The 15,495-nt window shown below is 36.4% G+C and overlaps 1 protein-coding gene across 1 annotated transcript in view; it reads right to left on the reverse strand.

Moving 5' to 3' along the window:
• Positions 1-15,495, reverse strand: part of GREB1L (GREB1 like retinoic acid receptor coactivator) — a 261,369-nt gene that overhangs the window by 82,719 nt on the left and 163,155 nt on the right. The window contains exon 7 of the mRNA XM_032654275.1: positions 13,424-13,546. Within this exon, the coding sequence (XP_032510166.1) occupies positions 13,424-13,546 (123 nt within the window). The remainder of the gene's footprint in view (positions 1-13,423; positions 13,547-15,495) is intronic.

The raw sequence follows: 15,495 nt of genomic DNA on the forward strand, positions 1-15,495 counted from the left end.
TACGTGCCACATCTTCTTTATCCATTCATCTGTTGATGGACACTTAGGTTGCTTCCATGTCCTGGCTATTGTAAATAGAGCTGCAATGAACATTGTGGTACATGACTCTTTTTGAATTATGGTTTTCTCAGGGTATATGCCCAGTAGTGGGATTGCTGGGTCATATGGTAGTTCTATTTTTAGTATTTTAAGGAACCTCAATACTGTTCTCCATAGTGGCTGTATCAGTTTACATTCCCACCAACAGTGCAAGAGGGTTCCCTTTTCTCCACACCCTCTCCAGCATTTATTGTTTGTAGATTTTTTGATGATGACCATTCTGACTGGTGTGAGGTGATACCTCATTGTAGTTTTGATTTGCATTTATGTAATGATTAGTGATGTTGTGCGTTGTTTCATGTGTTTGTTGGCAATCTGTATATCTTCTTTGGAGAAATGTCTATTTATGTCTTCTGCCCATTTTAGAGGGGATTTTTTTGTCTTGTTTTTTTAGGAAAGATTTTAACCACATTTTCAATGTATTTAATAGATATTGGGCTATTCATGTGTATTTCTTCTCATGTGAGCTTTTATAATTTGTGTCTTTCAAGGAAATTGTTCATCTCATCTAAGTTGTCCAATTTATTGGTATAAAACTGTTCCTAACATTCTCTTATTATCCTTTTAATATCTTTCAAATCTACAGTGATGTCACCTCTCTCATTCCTGATATAGGTAATTTGTGTCTTCTCTTTCGTTTTCCTCTGTCTGGTTAGAGCTTTATCAATTTTACTGATTTTCTCAAAGAAGTAGCTTCTGGTTTTATCAATTTTTCCACTGTTTTTCTTTTCTGTTACACTGATTGCCACTTTGATCTTTACTATTTCCTTTCTTCTCTTTACTTTGGTTTTAATTTTGTCTTCTTTTTCCTAGTTTTTTAAAGTGGAAGCTAAGTTCATTGACTCAAGAGATTTCTTGTTTTCTAATACAAGTTTAGTGCTATAAATTCCCCTCTAAATACTGCTTTAGTGGCATCCCACAAATTCTGATATGTTCTTTTTTCATTTCCATTCCATTCAAAATATTGCTAATTTCCCTTTTGATCGATGGATTATTTATAAGTGTGTTATTTAGTTTTCAAATATTTAGAGATTTTCCAGAAATCTTTGTTATTGATTTCTAGTCCAATTTCACTTTGGGCAAAGAACATTCTTTGTACTATTTGAATACTTTCAAGTGTATTAAGACTTGTTTTATGGCCCATAACCATGATAACATAATTATTTCTGTTCCTCTGTATGTAAAATGTCTTTTTTCTCTGACTTGGTAAATGTTCTACGTGAACTTGAGGAGAATGTGTATCTTGCTACTGATGCTTGAAGTGTTCCATAGATGTCAACTGGATCAAGTGGGTTGATACTGTTGTTCAGATATTCTATATCCTTATTGATTTTCTGTTTACCTGTTCTATCAATTGTTGAGAGAGAAGTACTGAAATACCTAGCTATAACTGTGGATTTATGTATTTCTTAAAATAATTCTATCAGTTTTTGCTTCATGTATTTTGAAGCTCTGTTGTTAGGTGCATAAATGTTTAGGATTGCTCTGACCTCTTGAGTAATTGACCCCTTTATCATTATGAGGCTACCTCTTTAACCTTTGGTAATATTCTTTGTCCCAAAATCTATTTTGCCTGATACTAATATAGCCACTCAAGGTTTCTTTTGACTACTGTTAGCATGGTAGATTTAAAAAATACTTTTACCTTTTACCTGTTTGTGTCTTTTTATTTTAATTGTATTTCGTGTAAGCAGCATAGAGTCGGGTCTTACTTTTTTCCAATCTGATAATATTTGCCTTTGAGTGGGAGTGTTTTTTTTATTATAAAAGATTATTATTATTACTTTCATTTGGCTGCACCACATGGCTTGCAGGATCTTAGTTCCCTGACCAGGGATCAAACCCATGCCCTCAGCAGTGAAAGTGTGGAGCCCTAACCACTGGACTGCTGGGGAATTCTCTAAGTGGGGATGTTTAGATCATTTACACTTAATGTGATTCTTTTTTTTTTTTTTTTTTGCGGTACACGGGCCTCTCACTGCTGTGGCCTCTCCCGTTGCGGAGCACAGGCTCTGGACGCACAGGCTCAGCAGCCATGGCTCACGGGCCCAGCCGCTCCGCGGCATGTGATATCTTCCTGGACCAGGGCACGAACCCGTGTCCCCTGCATCGGCAGGCAGACTCTCAACCACTGCGCCACCAGGGAAGCCCTAATGTGATTCTTGATGTGGTTCGATCTGAGTCTTTCATCTTGCTATTCATTTTCTAACTTGTTGCATCTATTTTTTGTCTCCCTTTTCCTCTTTTCAGCCTTCTTTTGGGTTAATTAAGTATTTTTATGATTCCATTTTATCTTTCTTGTAGCTTATTAACTATAACTCGGGTTTTTTAGTGGTTGATTTAGGGTTTATAGTATATATCTTAACTTATCACAGTCTAACCTCAAGTGGCATTATACAACTTCATGGATATATAGTACAAGAATTTTACAATATATTCCATATCTCCCCTCCTGGCCTTTTGCTATCATCATGCATTTTACTTTTCCATACATTATAAACCTCATAATATTATATTTGTATAAGTCAATGATCTTTTAAATAGATTTAAATAATAGGAAAAAAATGTATATATTTACCCAGGTAGTTACCTCTCTCAGTGGTTTTCAATCCTTTGTAAAGATTCAGACTTTCTTCTGTCTGGTATTATTGCCCATCTATATGAGTGACTTCCTTTAGCATTTTTTTATAGTGTGAATCTGCTGGTGGTGACTTCTTTCATATTTTGTTTGTCTGAAAATATCTTTATTTTACCTTCATTTTTGAAAGATATTTTTGCTGAGTATGGAATTCTAGGTTGACAGTTCTTAGCTTTCAGTACTTTAAAGATGTTGCTCCTGTCTTATTTATACTGTTTCCCATTAGAATATAATGTCATGTTTATTTTAGTTCCTCTGTACATAACAGAGGAATTTTTCTCTTGCTGTTTTTAAGATTTTCTCTTTATTGTTGGCTTTAAGCAATTTTATTATGACATGCTTTGTTGTGGTTTTCTATATATTTCTGTGCTGGGGATTCATTGAACTCCTTGGATTTGTGGGTTTATAAGTTTCATCAAGTTTGGGAAGTTTCTGTCCTTTATTTCTTCAAATATTTTTTGTCTCCCCCACCCCCACTCTTCAGGCACTGCAGTTCCAGTATAAAAAGCTGCTTGTAGTTGTTCCATAGCTCACTAATGTTCTTTTCAGTTTCTTTTATTTTATTTTTTCTCTCTGTGTTTCACAGGGGACAGTTTCTATTACTATGTCTTCAAATTATTAATCTTTTCTTCCCTAATGACTAGTCTGTTGTTAATCATATCCAGTGTATTTTTCATTTCAAGCATCGTAGCTGTCACCTTGACAAGTTCATTTTGGGTCTTTTTAATATTTTCAATGTTTCCTTAATTTTTTGAAAATATGAGATATATTTATAACTGTTTTGATGTCCTTTTCTGCTAATTCTGACATCTGTGTCAGTTCTGGGTTAGTTTGATTGATTAATGAGTCTCCTCAATATTAATTGTGTTTCCCTGCCTCTGCATGCCTAGTAATCTTTGACTGAATGTCAGGCATTGTTAATTTTATCTTGTAGGATGCTGGATATTCCTGTAAGTACTTCTTCTTCTTCTTCTAGTTTTATGGAGATATAATTGACATACAGCATTGTATATGTTTAAGGTGTAAAGCAGAATATTTGACTTACGTACATCATGAAATGACTACCACAAGAAGTTTAGTGAACCTCCATCATCTCATATACACACAAAATAAAAGAAAAAAAAATCTTTTTCCTTGTGATGAGAACTCTTAGGATTTACTGTCTTAACAACTTTCATATATATAATACAGCAGTGTTAGTTATATTTATCGTGCTGTACATTACATCCATAGTACTTATTTACCTTATAATTGGAAGTTTGCCTATAAATATTCTTGAGCTTTACTCTGGAATGCAGTTAAATTACTTGGAAACAATTTGATACCTTTTTTTTTTTTTTTTTTTTTTTTTGCAGTTTTGAGGTATTGCTCAGTCTAGGGCTAAGTATTCTCTATTACTGAGGTAAGACCCTCCTTAGTATTCCAACCAATGCCTGATAAATTGTGAGGTTTTCCTGTCTAGCTGGTGGGAACAGTCCCCGGCCCTGGCCCTGTGTGAATGTTCCCTCTCATCCTTTTGGATGGTACTTTTTACCAGCCCTGAGTAGTTTGCTCACATGCATGCATCAACCAGTACTATGTTGAACATTACAGGGGACCTTCTGCACAGCTCGGGCTCTCTCTCTCTGTGCAGCTCTCTCCCTTCTGGCACTTGGTGCAATGAACTCTAGCTGCTTTGGTCTCCCTTCACTCTCAGTTTCTTCTACTCAACTTAGGGGACCTATTGGGCTCCACCACAGTTCCCCCTCCCTGCATCATGGTCTGGTAACTTTCCAAGCAGTAAGCTGGGAAAACGGTAAGACTCACATTTACTTGTTTCCCGTTGATCAGGAATCAATGTCATTTGTTGCCTGATGACAGGGTCTTAAAAATCGTTTTTCATGTAGTTTTGTCTTTTTTTTTTTTCTGGTTCTTTCAGATGGGAGGGTAAATTTAGTCCCTTTTTATTCATTTTGGCCAAAAGTGGATATTGAGTTGATCTCTATGGATTTTTCAACCCTAGTGCTCCTCTCTCCTCTTCACATTCCTCCTGCCTTGAAATTTGAGACACAGGAACATTTTACAGAATTCTAGGTAGAGATCAATATCACCTGTGTATAACCCAGAAATTGCCTAATAAAATTGTCACTAGTGAGCAGAGAAAGTTCAAATTCTGCTTTTGTTACCTTCTAGCTGTAGCTTGGATGTGTCTATGTTAGGTACTGGTCCTTATTCCTACACAGCATTCCTATAAAGAATGCTGGAGATTGTGAAAAACAGGTCTTTTCTACTGACCTATACATTTGGCTTAATCCTGAGAATTTTTAGTGCTTAACTATGAAAAATATGACATAAAGGAAAATTCAGAAATAGAAACAAACATGTTAAAAGCTCACTTCTCCCACAAACCATTGTTTATTCTCTAGTGTATGCCCTTCTATGTTTTATCCATGTTATATTTTTTACATGATATAACAAAAATACCCATAGAGTTTTAATATTACTTTTTTTACTTAACAGGATTATTTCCTATGTGGTTGCACAGTATTTTTTGACATCTTTGTCATGTGAGTATGCTATGATTTATTTGTTTCTATATTAAAAGATTGCTTTTCCTTTTATGCTAATATAAAGAATAACTGCAGTGAATATCTTGACTTTCTTTTAGGTTATTTTCTTGGCTAAGCCCTCTGAAGTGAAATTACTAGAGTAGAGGATATAAATATTTTCTTGACTAAGCCCTCTGAAGTGAAATTACTAGAGTAGAGGACATAAATATTTTAATGGTCTTGTTACATATTGCCAAATTGCTTTCTTAAAAGATCATATCACTGTTTACCTCCACCAGCCTGAGGCCTGAGATTGTTGGTCTTACCACATCCTTGCCAGTCCTGTATATTATCACTTAAAATAGAGTATTGGGGCTAATGCAACTGGTGAAAATGACTCTTCATTGTTATTACTTGCATTTTCTTCATTTCTGCAGAAATGAGTTACATTTTCTCTTTTGTGGGCAATAGGAGTCTCACAAGCTCATTCACTGGCCCTGCCTCAGAGAAGTATGGTCACTGGCTTTCTTCCCTCTCCCCAACCCATGCATTCACTCATCAGATGCTTATTGAGCTTCTTCAGCAGGCCAGATAGTATGCTAGGCTCTGGGGATAGAATAGGGGAAGAAAGTAAAGATACAATCCCTACCCAAGGAATATACAATGTAAAGGAAGAGCTTACATGTTATCAGTATCTGGTTGGGAGTGGGAAAATCTGCCAGCCAAAGGGTTCCCAACACATTTGGAAAAAGGAGACTGTGCTTTGGTAAAGTAATAATTTGAATATTCATGAGGAACTAAGCTTAGAAAAACCTGCTAGAGGAACTTTTGATTATTCTGACCTCAGGAAGTTTAGTGGCTAAAGGACAAATCAAAAAAAGAAAGGGACAAACACAATTACATTTTAGGGACAGTTAAATAATACATTCTAATGGAAACTGTTTTCTAAATGGCTGTCACCCTGGACAGAGGAATTGTAGTTGGGGGACAAATGGAGACAAAATAGTAAGGCCTGGGTTGAATGTGGCACATCATGAAATATTCTGGACAAACAGAGGGCAGCATGAGAGCTCTAAACTCTTGGAAGGCAAAGGAGAGGAGGCCAAGACATTGTAGGGAAGGGAAAATATGAGCGCTCAGAGATTTCTATGAGGGTTGGCTCTGCCCCTTCCCTTCTTGGAGACGAAAGTCAGCTGTGGGGCTGCATGCTGCAGCTCTAGCACCACAGCAACAACCCCACAGTAGATTCAATGCAGTGGGAAATAGAAAAACTCAAAAGGACTGAAACATTACTATTACACCATAGGATCCCTGGCCTATGATACCACTTGTTCTCAAAGTGTAACACTGCATACCATACACATATGTAGTTTGAAAAGGTAAATTTGCCCTTTTTCCCAATGAGATATATCAAAATACAGGTGAGTTCACAAAATATTTATGTATAGTTAAAAAATTAATTATAGGGACTTCCCTGGTGGCACAGTGGTTAGGAATCCACCTGCCAATGCAGGGGACATGGTTTCGAGCTCTGGTCCGGGAAGATCCCACATGCCGCGGAGCAACTAAGCCCACACACCACGACTACTGAGCCTGTGCTCTAGAGCCCGTGAGCCACAACTACTGAGGCTGTGTGCCACAACTACTGAAGCCCTTGCACCTAGAGCCTGTGCTCTGCAACAAGAGAAGCCACCGTAATGAGAAATGAGAAGCCTGCGCACCGCAACGAAGAGTAGCCCCCGCTCGCCACAACTAAAGAAAGCCCACGCGTAGCAGTGGAGACCCAACACAGCCCAAAATAAATAAATAAACAAATTAATTAATTTAAAAAATAATTATAAAGCAAATACCTATAGAAATAACCACTATCCAAGTCAAGGGATAAAAACAAAACAAAACACTGTCAGCAGCCAGTAGCCTCCTTTGTGCTCTTCCCCATCCCTTCTCCTTCCGTCTCCCCAGAGGCAACCACAGTGCTATGTACGTATTCTTAAAATAATTTAGTTTTGCATATTTTTGAACATAACAGAAATATAATCATATTGGATAGAGTCTTCTGTAAGTAGATTTTTGTTCAACATTTTGTAAGATTCCTCCATCAGGATGCATGTAGGTATTATTTGTTCATTCTCATTGCCAAACGGTATTTCATTATATAAATACATCATAACCTATTTATCTATTCTATTGTTGATGAACATTTGAGTTGTGTTCAGTTTGTCATTTGCAAAGAACACTACTCTGAACAGTCTTGTATGTATCTCTTGATGCAAAAGTGTTTCCTTAGGGAGTGGAATAGCTAGATCATAGGATATGCATGTTTTCTACTTTTCTATGTATTGCTAATTACTTGCAAAGTGGTGCCATCAATTAACACTCCTATTGGCAGCATATGATGGTTTGTGTTGCTTGAAATCTTTGCCAACATCTACTGCTGTCACATTTCAAATCATTGCCAGTTTGGCATGTATATAATGGCATCTCACTGTATTTTTAATGTAATTTCCCTAATTACGAAAGTGGTTAATCATCTTTTCATGTATTTATTGGCCACTTGGATTTCCTCTTGCGTGAGGTGCTTGAAGTCTGTGCTCATTTTTCTATTGATGTGTCTTTTTCTTACTGATTCATAGGCATTCTTTATATGTCCTTTGTACTAGTCCTTGGTTAGTTTTATGTATTACATATCTTCTCTCAATTTATGGCTTGATTTTTAACTCTACGGCACCTTCTAAAAACAGTGAAACGTCAGTTTTTTCCCTTGTGATCAGCACTTTTTGTCTCTACTTTTAAGATATCTACGATATCTAAGATATTCTACAATATCTTCTTAAAGCTTGACGGTTTTGCCTGTTGCATTTAGATCCTCCAGCTACCTGAAGTTGATTTTTGTGTATAGAGTGAAATAGGGGTCCAGTTTTACTGTTCTTCCACATAGTATATCCAACTTCTGAGGACCATTTGTTGAAAGAAAAGGTTCTGCTGATGTTCAAGTCACTCTATACCCACATGTTATATGAATCTGTCTGGGGACTTTCTATTCTGTTCTGCTGCTCTGTGTCTATCCCTGTGCCAACTCCACTCTGTCTTTATTATTAAAGCCTCATGAGCTTGATATATGATAGGGCAAGTCCTTTCATTGCTATTGTTCTTCCTTCTTTAATACACAAGCATTAGATGGTAAGGGGCTTACATTATTATAAGCCTACAGTGGTTCATCCAGAGGAAAATCCCATTTCATGGAAAATACATGGCTCCAATAACAGGGCCAACTTCTCCATTAGGCATAGAAGTCAGTGCCTTGGGTCCACAGTACTTCTAGGGGTTCATGAAAACGTTTTAATTTCTTTTAAAATCATAAGAAATGTTTTAATTTCTTTTTGTTGAACAAAGTATTGTAGCATATAGTATTAATATATTCATATTTATACCAACACAGTCATAAAATACAATTTTAAATACTTTAGGCAAATGTGCCCAGGGCCTAAGAAAGTCATAAAGTCATATCAGGTCCTGCCTGATAGCATCTTCTTAAAAATTAGTCACACGGGCAGAGTTTAGGTGGCTCATCCCTGTCCTGCCCTACAGGCTAATTTTTCCTCCTAATGGTAGATGAGCATACCATCTTCATTTGGAAAAAGAGTACACACCAGTAAGTTAACAATCCCCCAAATGCTAATTTAAAATTTAAATAAAAATGGAATTCAAATGATGTTTATTGGGAATTCCCTGGCAATCCAGTGGTTAGAACTCCGTGCTTCCACTGCAGGGGGCCACAGGTTCAATCCTGGTTGGGGAACTAAGATCCCACATGCCGCGAGGTGCAGCCAAAAAAGAAAAAACAACAACAACAACAAAAAAACACCATTTATTTCCAGGCATTTGCCAGGTACTAGGGGGTATAGGGATAAACAAAATGAACTTACAGTTTCTAGCATATAAAAGAATACAGATGGTTAACAAATTATTATAATTGGGAGAATGGCACACAAAAAGAAGTATAGTAGCAAGGCTGAGCTAATTCTTAGTTGCAAAATAGGTATTGTTATTTTTAGCTGTACAAATGAGAAAAACAAGACATAGAACAATTGAGTGGCTTATCCCAAGCCTCAGCCAATATACATCAGGGGCAGTATTTGGATACCAAGACTCTGACTCCAAGTCCTGTGCAGTTTACCATCTGGTCTGAAACAGTGCTCATTCTGTAGTAGACACTCAATAAATTAGACTGGATTCAAATGAGGGAGAAACGTTGCCACTCCAGAGGATTTTACCTTTCTCTTAGAGCAGCTTTTTAATCTTTCCTCCCCAACCCCCAGCTTTATTAAGGTATATTTTACTTATCATAGAATATACCCAATTCAAGTGTACAGTTCAATGATTTCTAGTAACTTGACCAAGTGGTGAAACCATCACCATGAATCAGCTTTAGAACATTTTTGTCCCCCAGCAAGAAACCTCATGCCCACTTTCAGTTAATTTTCATTCCCAGCCCTTGCCCCAGGCAACCACTATTCTATTTCCTGTCTCTCTAAATTTGCTTTTTCTGGACATTTCATATAAATGAAATCATATAATATGTGGTCTCTTCTGTCTAGTTTCTTTCACTTAGCATAATGTTTTTGTTTTGTTCTGTTTTTTGGCCATAGCTTGAGGCATGTGGGATCTTAGTTCTCCGATCAGGGATTGAACCCAAGCCCCCTGCGGTGGAATCTCGGAGTTTCAACCACTGGGCTGCCAGGGAATTCCCAGCATAAAGTTTTTGAAGTTCATTCATGATGTAGCATGTGTCAATAGTTTGTTCCTTATTATTGCTGCATGGTATTCCATTGTATGGATACACAATTTTGTCTATCCATTCACGAGTAGATTGACATTTAGGTTGTTTCCAGTTTTCGACTGTAATGAATAATGCTGCTATATGAACATTTGTATATAAGTTTTTGTGAGGACACGTGCCTTTATTTCTCCTGGGGAGATAGAATTAATATCTTATTATGGTTTTGATTTGTATTTCCCTAATTGCTAATGATGTTGAGCATCTTTTCGTGTGATTATTGGCCATTTGTGTATGTTCTCTGAAGAAATCTCTATTCCAAATCTTTTGCCCATGTTTTGATTGGATGGTCATCTTATGACTGAGTTTTAAGAGTTCTTTGTAAATTCTGGATACAAATCCTTTATTAAATATGTGTTTTGCAAGTATTTTTCTAGTCCATCATTGTCTTTTCATTTTCTTAATGTTGCTTTTTGAAGTGTAAAAGTTTTGAATTTTGATGAGGTCAATGAAATTCACTGACAAAAAGACAGTCTGTTCAATAGATGGTGCTGGGACAATTGGATATCCACATGCAAAAAGATGAATTTAGATGCTCACCTCACACCACACACAAAAATTAACTCAGCATGACTCACAGACTTTAATGCAAGAGATAAAACAATAAAACTTTTAGACAAAAAACGTGGAAGAGAAACTTTCAAGATCTTGGGTTAGGCAAAGGTTTTTTTCATCTAGTCCTTTTTTCTTTCCCCCCCCTTTTTTTTTGTCCATGCCACGCAGCTTCTGGGATCTCAGTTCCCTGACCAGGGATTGAACCTGGCACTCGGCAGTGAAAGTGTGGAGTCCCAACCACTGGATCACCAAGGAATTCCCATTTTTTCATCTGTTCTTGAATTCTTGTCCTTATTAAACACAATACATGTATGTGTATATGTTTGTATGTGGTATGTCTGTGTAATGTAGGTAGATAACTATGTAGCCACCTTCAGTCAAAATCATAAAATATTTTACCAGGATTGTTGGCTAAAATTTGAATTATCAATCACACAAACATGTTGAAAGAAAATATGCAAAACATAAGTGGCAAGCCAGCTAGAACAGAAACATCCAGAGCTTGGCAGTTGGAATGTGAGACAAAGCTGTGCAAATAGTAAATTAATCCCCTCTTCAAATACTTTGCAACATGTGTACCTACATTTCAGGCTAAGAAATGTTGATTACAGGCAGCCACTGATTGTAGATTAAGAAGGGTACAATCTCCTACAGGAGGGTGAATCTATCTGCTAAAAAGATGCTGCATACTCTAATGTTTGCAATGATATAATAGGCTAAGGTAAAATTCTTACAGTCTATTACTTTCAAAATACATAGGAAAATTATTACTGAAGATTCCATAATTTGTCAAGAAGAAAGTTTTAGACACAAAGCTTTACTTTTAAAGGCACTATCTTCTATTAAATTCTCTGGATTGCACCTAAAATTAATAGGTAATTTCATGGTCAAATTACCATTCTCACCCCAACAAGGGATACACAAGAATACTGGCATAGCACTTGGCCACTTGTGTCCACTGTGAGTCAGTCAGTGTTTTGCCTGTGTCCCTTCGTGGCAACTAAAGGAGGCTTTGCTAAGCCTGAATCTTGAATTCCTCTATTCAGAGCAATATTCATTTTCAAAATATATTTCTGCATAATCAAAACTGCTTATTAACATTTCATTACTTCTTATTAACAATTCAGTATCTTTTCATTTTTTTCAGGTACAACTGGTTATTTATATATATTCACCTCTCCCTCTTAGAAAAGGTAACATGTTTTATCATTCTTTTATCCCTTATATGAGTGGTTTTTAAGTCATTGGAGCCAGTAGTCAAGTACTGGAACCCTGCCTTACAGCCTCTGACAAGGGTCTGAGAACACAATAAACACTTGGTAATTTTTGTTGGAATGAAGTAAATATTCATTACTAATACTGTAGTTTTTAAATTGCATTTCATTAGCCCCAAGTTCTAATGGCAGAAAATATACTACAGAATCAATCAAATTCTAGGAGAGACATCACTGTAATGAAAGCTAATCTTTCAATGCCAAGAGCCCAATGCCAATTTTTTCTTTCTTCAATACCTAGTGACATGATGTTCTCTCATTTATTCTAAACGAGAATTTAGAATATTCTCTTTCCTCTTAATTTACAGCCTCTATGTAAATCTCTTGAGCAGTTTAAAAGTTAGATTTCTAAAATCCAGGATGAAGTGGATTTAGCTGAGTACAGACACATAGCAAGAAGTGCCCCAGATAAAGTTAGCTTTATTATCACTACAGTTGTTGTTAACATAGTCTAATAATCACTTCCATCTTGAAAATAAGTGCAAACGATTTACCAGCTCATTAAAATTTGACATAAATTTGGAAGAGGATGCTAAGTAGTGAAATGAATAAAGACACCTTTTTCTCCAACTTGTTGTGTTTGAGTGGATACTGGCAAAGCACATATGCTATGAAGTTTGTGGGTAAAATAGCGCTTCTCAAAAAACAAGTGAACTGAAAAAAAAATTCACAAATTCTTTTAAAATACTTTTCTTCTTGCCTAAGATATAACCTAGACTGGTTCTGAGTAATTTTCTCAAATACTATCTGCAATGATCTTTTCAGTTACAGCCCTCCAGGCTTTCAGCCACCTGGAAACATTAAGTCTCCCTGGAGTCTTATCCTGACCTGAGTTCAGGCCTCTATACTGGAGGAATTTTCAGAAGCTTTAGACTAGTAACTTACCTGCTCAGTATCAGATCAGCCACTCTGCTGATCCAGCTCTGATACTGTAACCTAGTTTCAGGCACTAAAATTTTATCTGGTTATTTGTAACCAAGCTCCTATCTTGTACCACCTGAAACTAGGTCCTAGATTCTTCCGCTGTGATCCTTCATCCTACTTTGGGACTTTACTTTGTATCCAAGTTGGTGTAATACTCCCTATACCATTGAGCAAGCCTAGTTAGAGCCCTACTGTAGAATTCCAGTCTTCATGAATATGTCCCCAATACATGCCACCTGATGGCTATGATGCAGACTTCTCTCACATCTGTGTTTCTACTTATTGCCTCCTGTCAGACTCCTCTAGAAACAGGCCCTATGCTTGAACTAAATTCCCCACCAACTGTCAGTTCCTTTTTCCATGCCTTGCCTAGCATTGGCAGGGCTGTCGGGATTTTGGGTCCTGCTCCTCCACAGACTGATCCATCTCAATGCTGAGTTCTAATTCTAATAGTAACTCAATACCGCTATTAAAAAATAGGTCTGTTCAAACCAGCCAACAGTAAGTTTAAAATGCCTCATTAAATATACATCTGCCGCTTGAAATTCCAAAAGAAAATACCCAATACCTGTCTGAATGAATCCTGATTTGTATCCATTAGTTGTGCCATTTTCTGGGGCCACGGTTGACGACACTGAAGAGTTTGGTTTAATAGAGTGGCAAATGGTAGAGGATTGTCGGCTTCTACACTCTAGAAAGGAGTAAGAATCACATTATGTAAGGAAAACAATATTCTGTTAAAACAGGTGAGGGAGACACAATCCATAAAATCTCTAAAATAAGCTGCTGTTCCTCAAGTGGCAGCACGTTCTTTAACAGAGATCCCCCTTCCCCAACCTTGACTCCAATAGAATGTTCAAGCTGGTGAACACAATTCGTCTTCCTAGAGCCAAATGTAATGTTTGGAGGGCAAAGATATAGTTACAAAGAACAATTAGACATTTGTTCCTCACAGACTAGTTCCCAGGAGAAAAATTACTCATAACCTATATAGTCATGTTAGTTTCATGGGTAATACTGAGGTTAAAATATCAATAATTTATAAAAACCAAATAAGCTTTCAAGCACCAGTTAACCTTCTGTCCAGGATTGATTTACATGTAGAATAGTAATCTAGAGTCCTTCTAGGCTGCCTTCAACCCTCTCTACTCAACCTTAATTTACGTCCAGAAACAGAAGCAAAGAAAATATTATACACAGAGGAGAAAAATTAGAAATTCTCAAATTCTTATTATTCTCAGTTCTTATTAGAGGAAATAGGTAGACAATATTCAAGGTACTTACTGATCATACAAAACTAAGCTTCATTTTAAATGAGCCAATATTACTTGATGCTTTGGTGTAATATTTTAATAATACTTTGTACTGATTCTGGTAGATAGCAAATACTGTGACAACCTGTGTCACAGGTTTTCGGGGCTCTAACTTCCAACCAAATTATACTATATGTTGTACTATATTAGTCTTTAAAGGTAGCATGTGAAAAAGAAACATAAATGGTTGTAAATGACAAAGTTAATTATAGTGGGTCCTTTAGAGAATTTCCAAGTTTATTGGATACACGCAAAAGTTAGAGGCAGTTTTCTATAACCTTCTATCTATGTCGTTCCTTGAAGAGCTACTGTATTTTGACTGAAAAGGATATCTCCATGTTATGTATATTATATGCAAATATGTAGTTTGATAGGTATGTACATATATACAATTCCAATTCCAAAACAGAATGACTATAAATGTGAGGCTCCAGAAGCCACCCAGGATCATTATATCACAAACTATTTCACAAATGTTATTATTTACCAGAAAGGTGAATTGTCACTGAGCACTAAATAAGAACTTAAAAATATTTTATGCAACCAAAACAAAAGCTAAAAAAAGGCAGTCAAAAGGCAGGGAGGCGATACCTATCCTATTTTTACTCTTTTATTAGGGTTCATGACATTTAAAATGATTTTTCTAGAGGAAAAGTCTTTAGACTTTATCAGGATAAAGAGTATCTATAATTTACCACGCTTACGATTTAGTGGTCACAGCACTAATCACAGTCCTGATGATCCCTAGCTCAGAACATGCAGCCATTTCCTAAGGAGTTATATAATCTCTCCTCAGATGCAACCAGGAGTCATTATGGTGAGATTCGGAAACGAATCTTCAGCTGTAATTTGGATTTACTATGCTATTTTTCATGGTCAGGCCAAAATCTTTCACAAACAACAAATAGAAATATTAAAGACAATTATTCTATTGTCTTTAACAATATAATAATATTAATAATGGAGGGGAAATCTCAGCATCTAAGAAACTGCTCAAAAGAATAAGAAGTCCCACTGCATTAAACAATGTACAGAACTTGTGGCAACTCCTATCAACCACAAGATGATGTGACATTTCAACTGGATTCATTTTCAAAAATAAGTTTAAGTTCTTCCTAACTGAAGAGAAACAAAACTTTGTCAACCTAATACTGCCTTTTCCCAGGTATGATGAAGAGAGCATTATTTATTCCAAAGTTTGCTTAGTTCTAATAGAAAAATGAAGACTCAAGAATTACCAAAGACCCTAAATAAAGTAGAAAGAGCATCTGACCAGGAAACTGACACTTTGAAGTCCCCTCTAAATGACAGAAGAGCTAGAAAGAGC

The sequence above is a fragment of the Phocoena sinus genome, chromosome 14 (genome assembly GCF_008692025.1).
Source record: "Phocoena sinus isolate mPhoSin1 chromosome 14, mPhoSin1.pri, whole genome shotgun sequence".
Classification (NCBI taxonomy): domain Eukaryota; kingdom Metazoa; phylum Chordata; class Mammalia; order Artiodactyla; family Phocoenidae; genus Phocoena; species Phocoena sinus.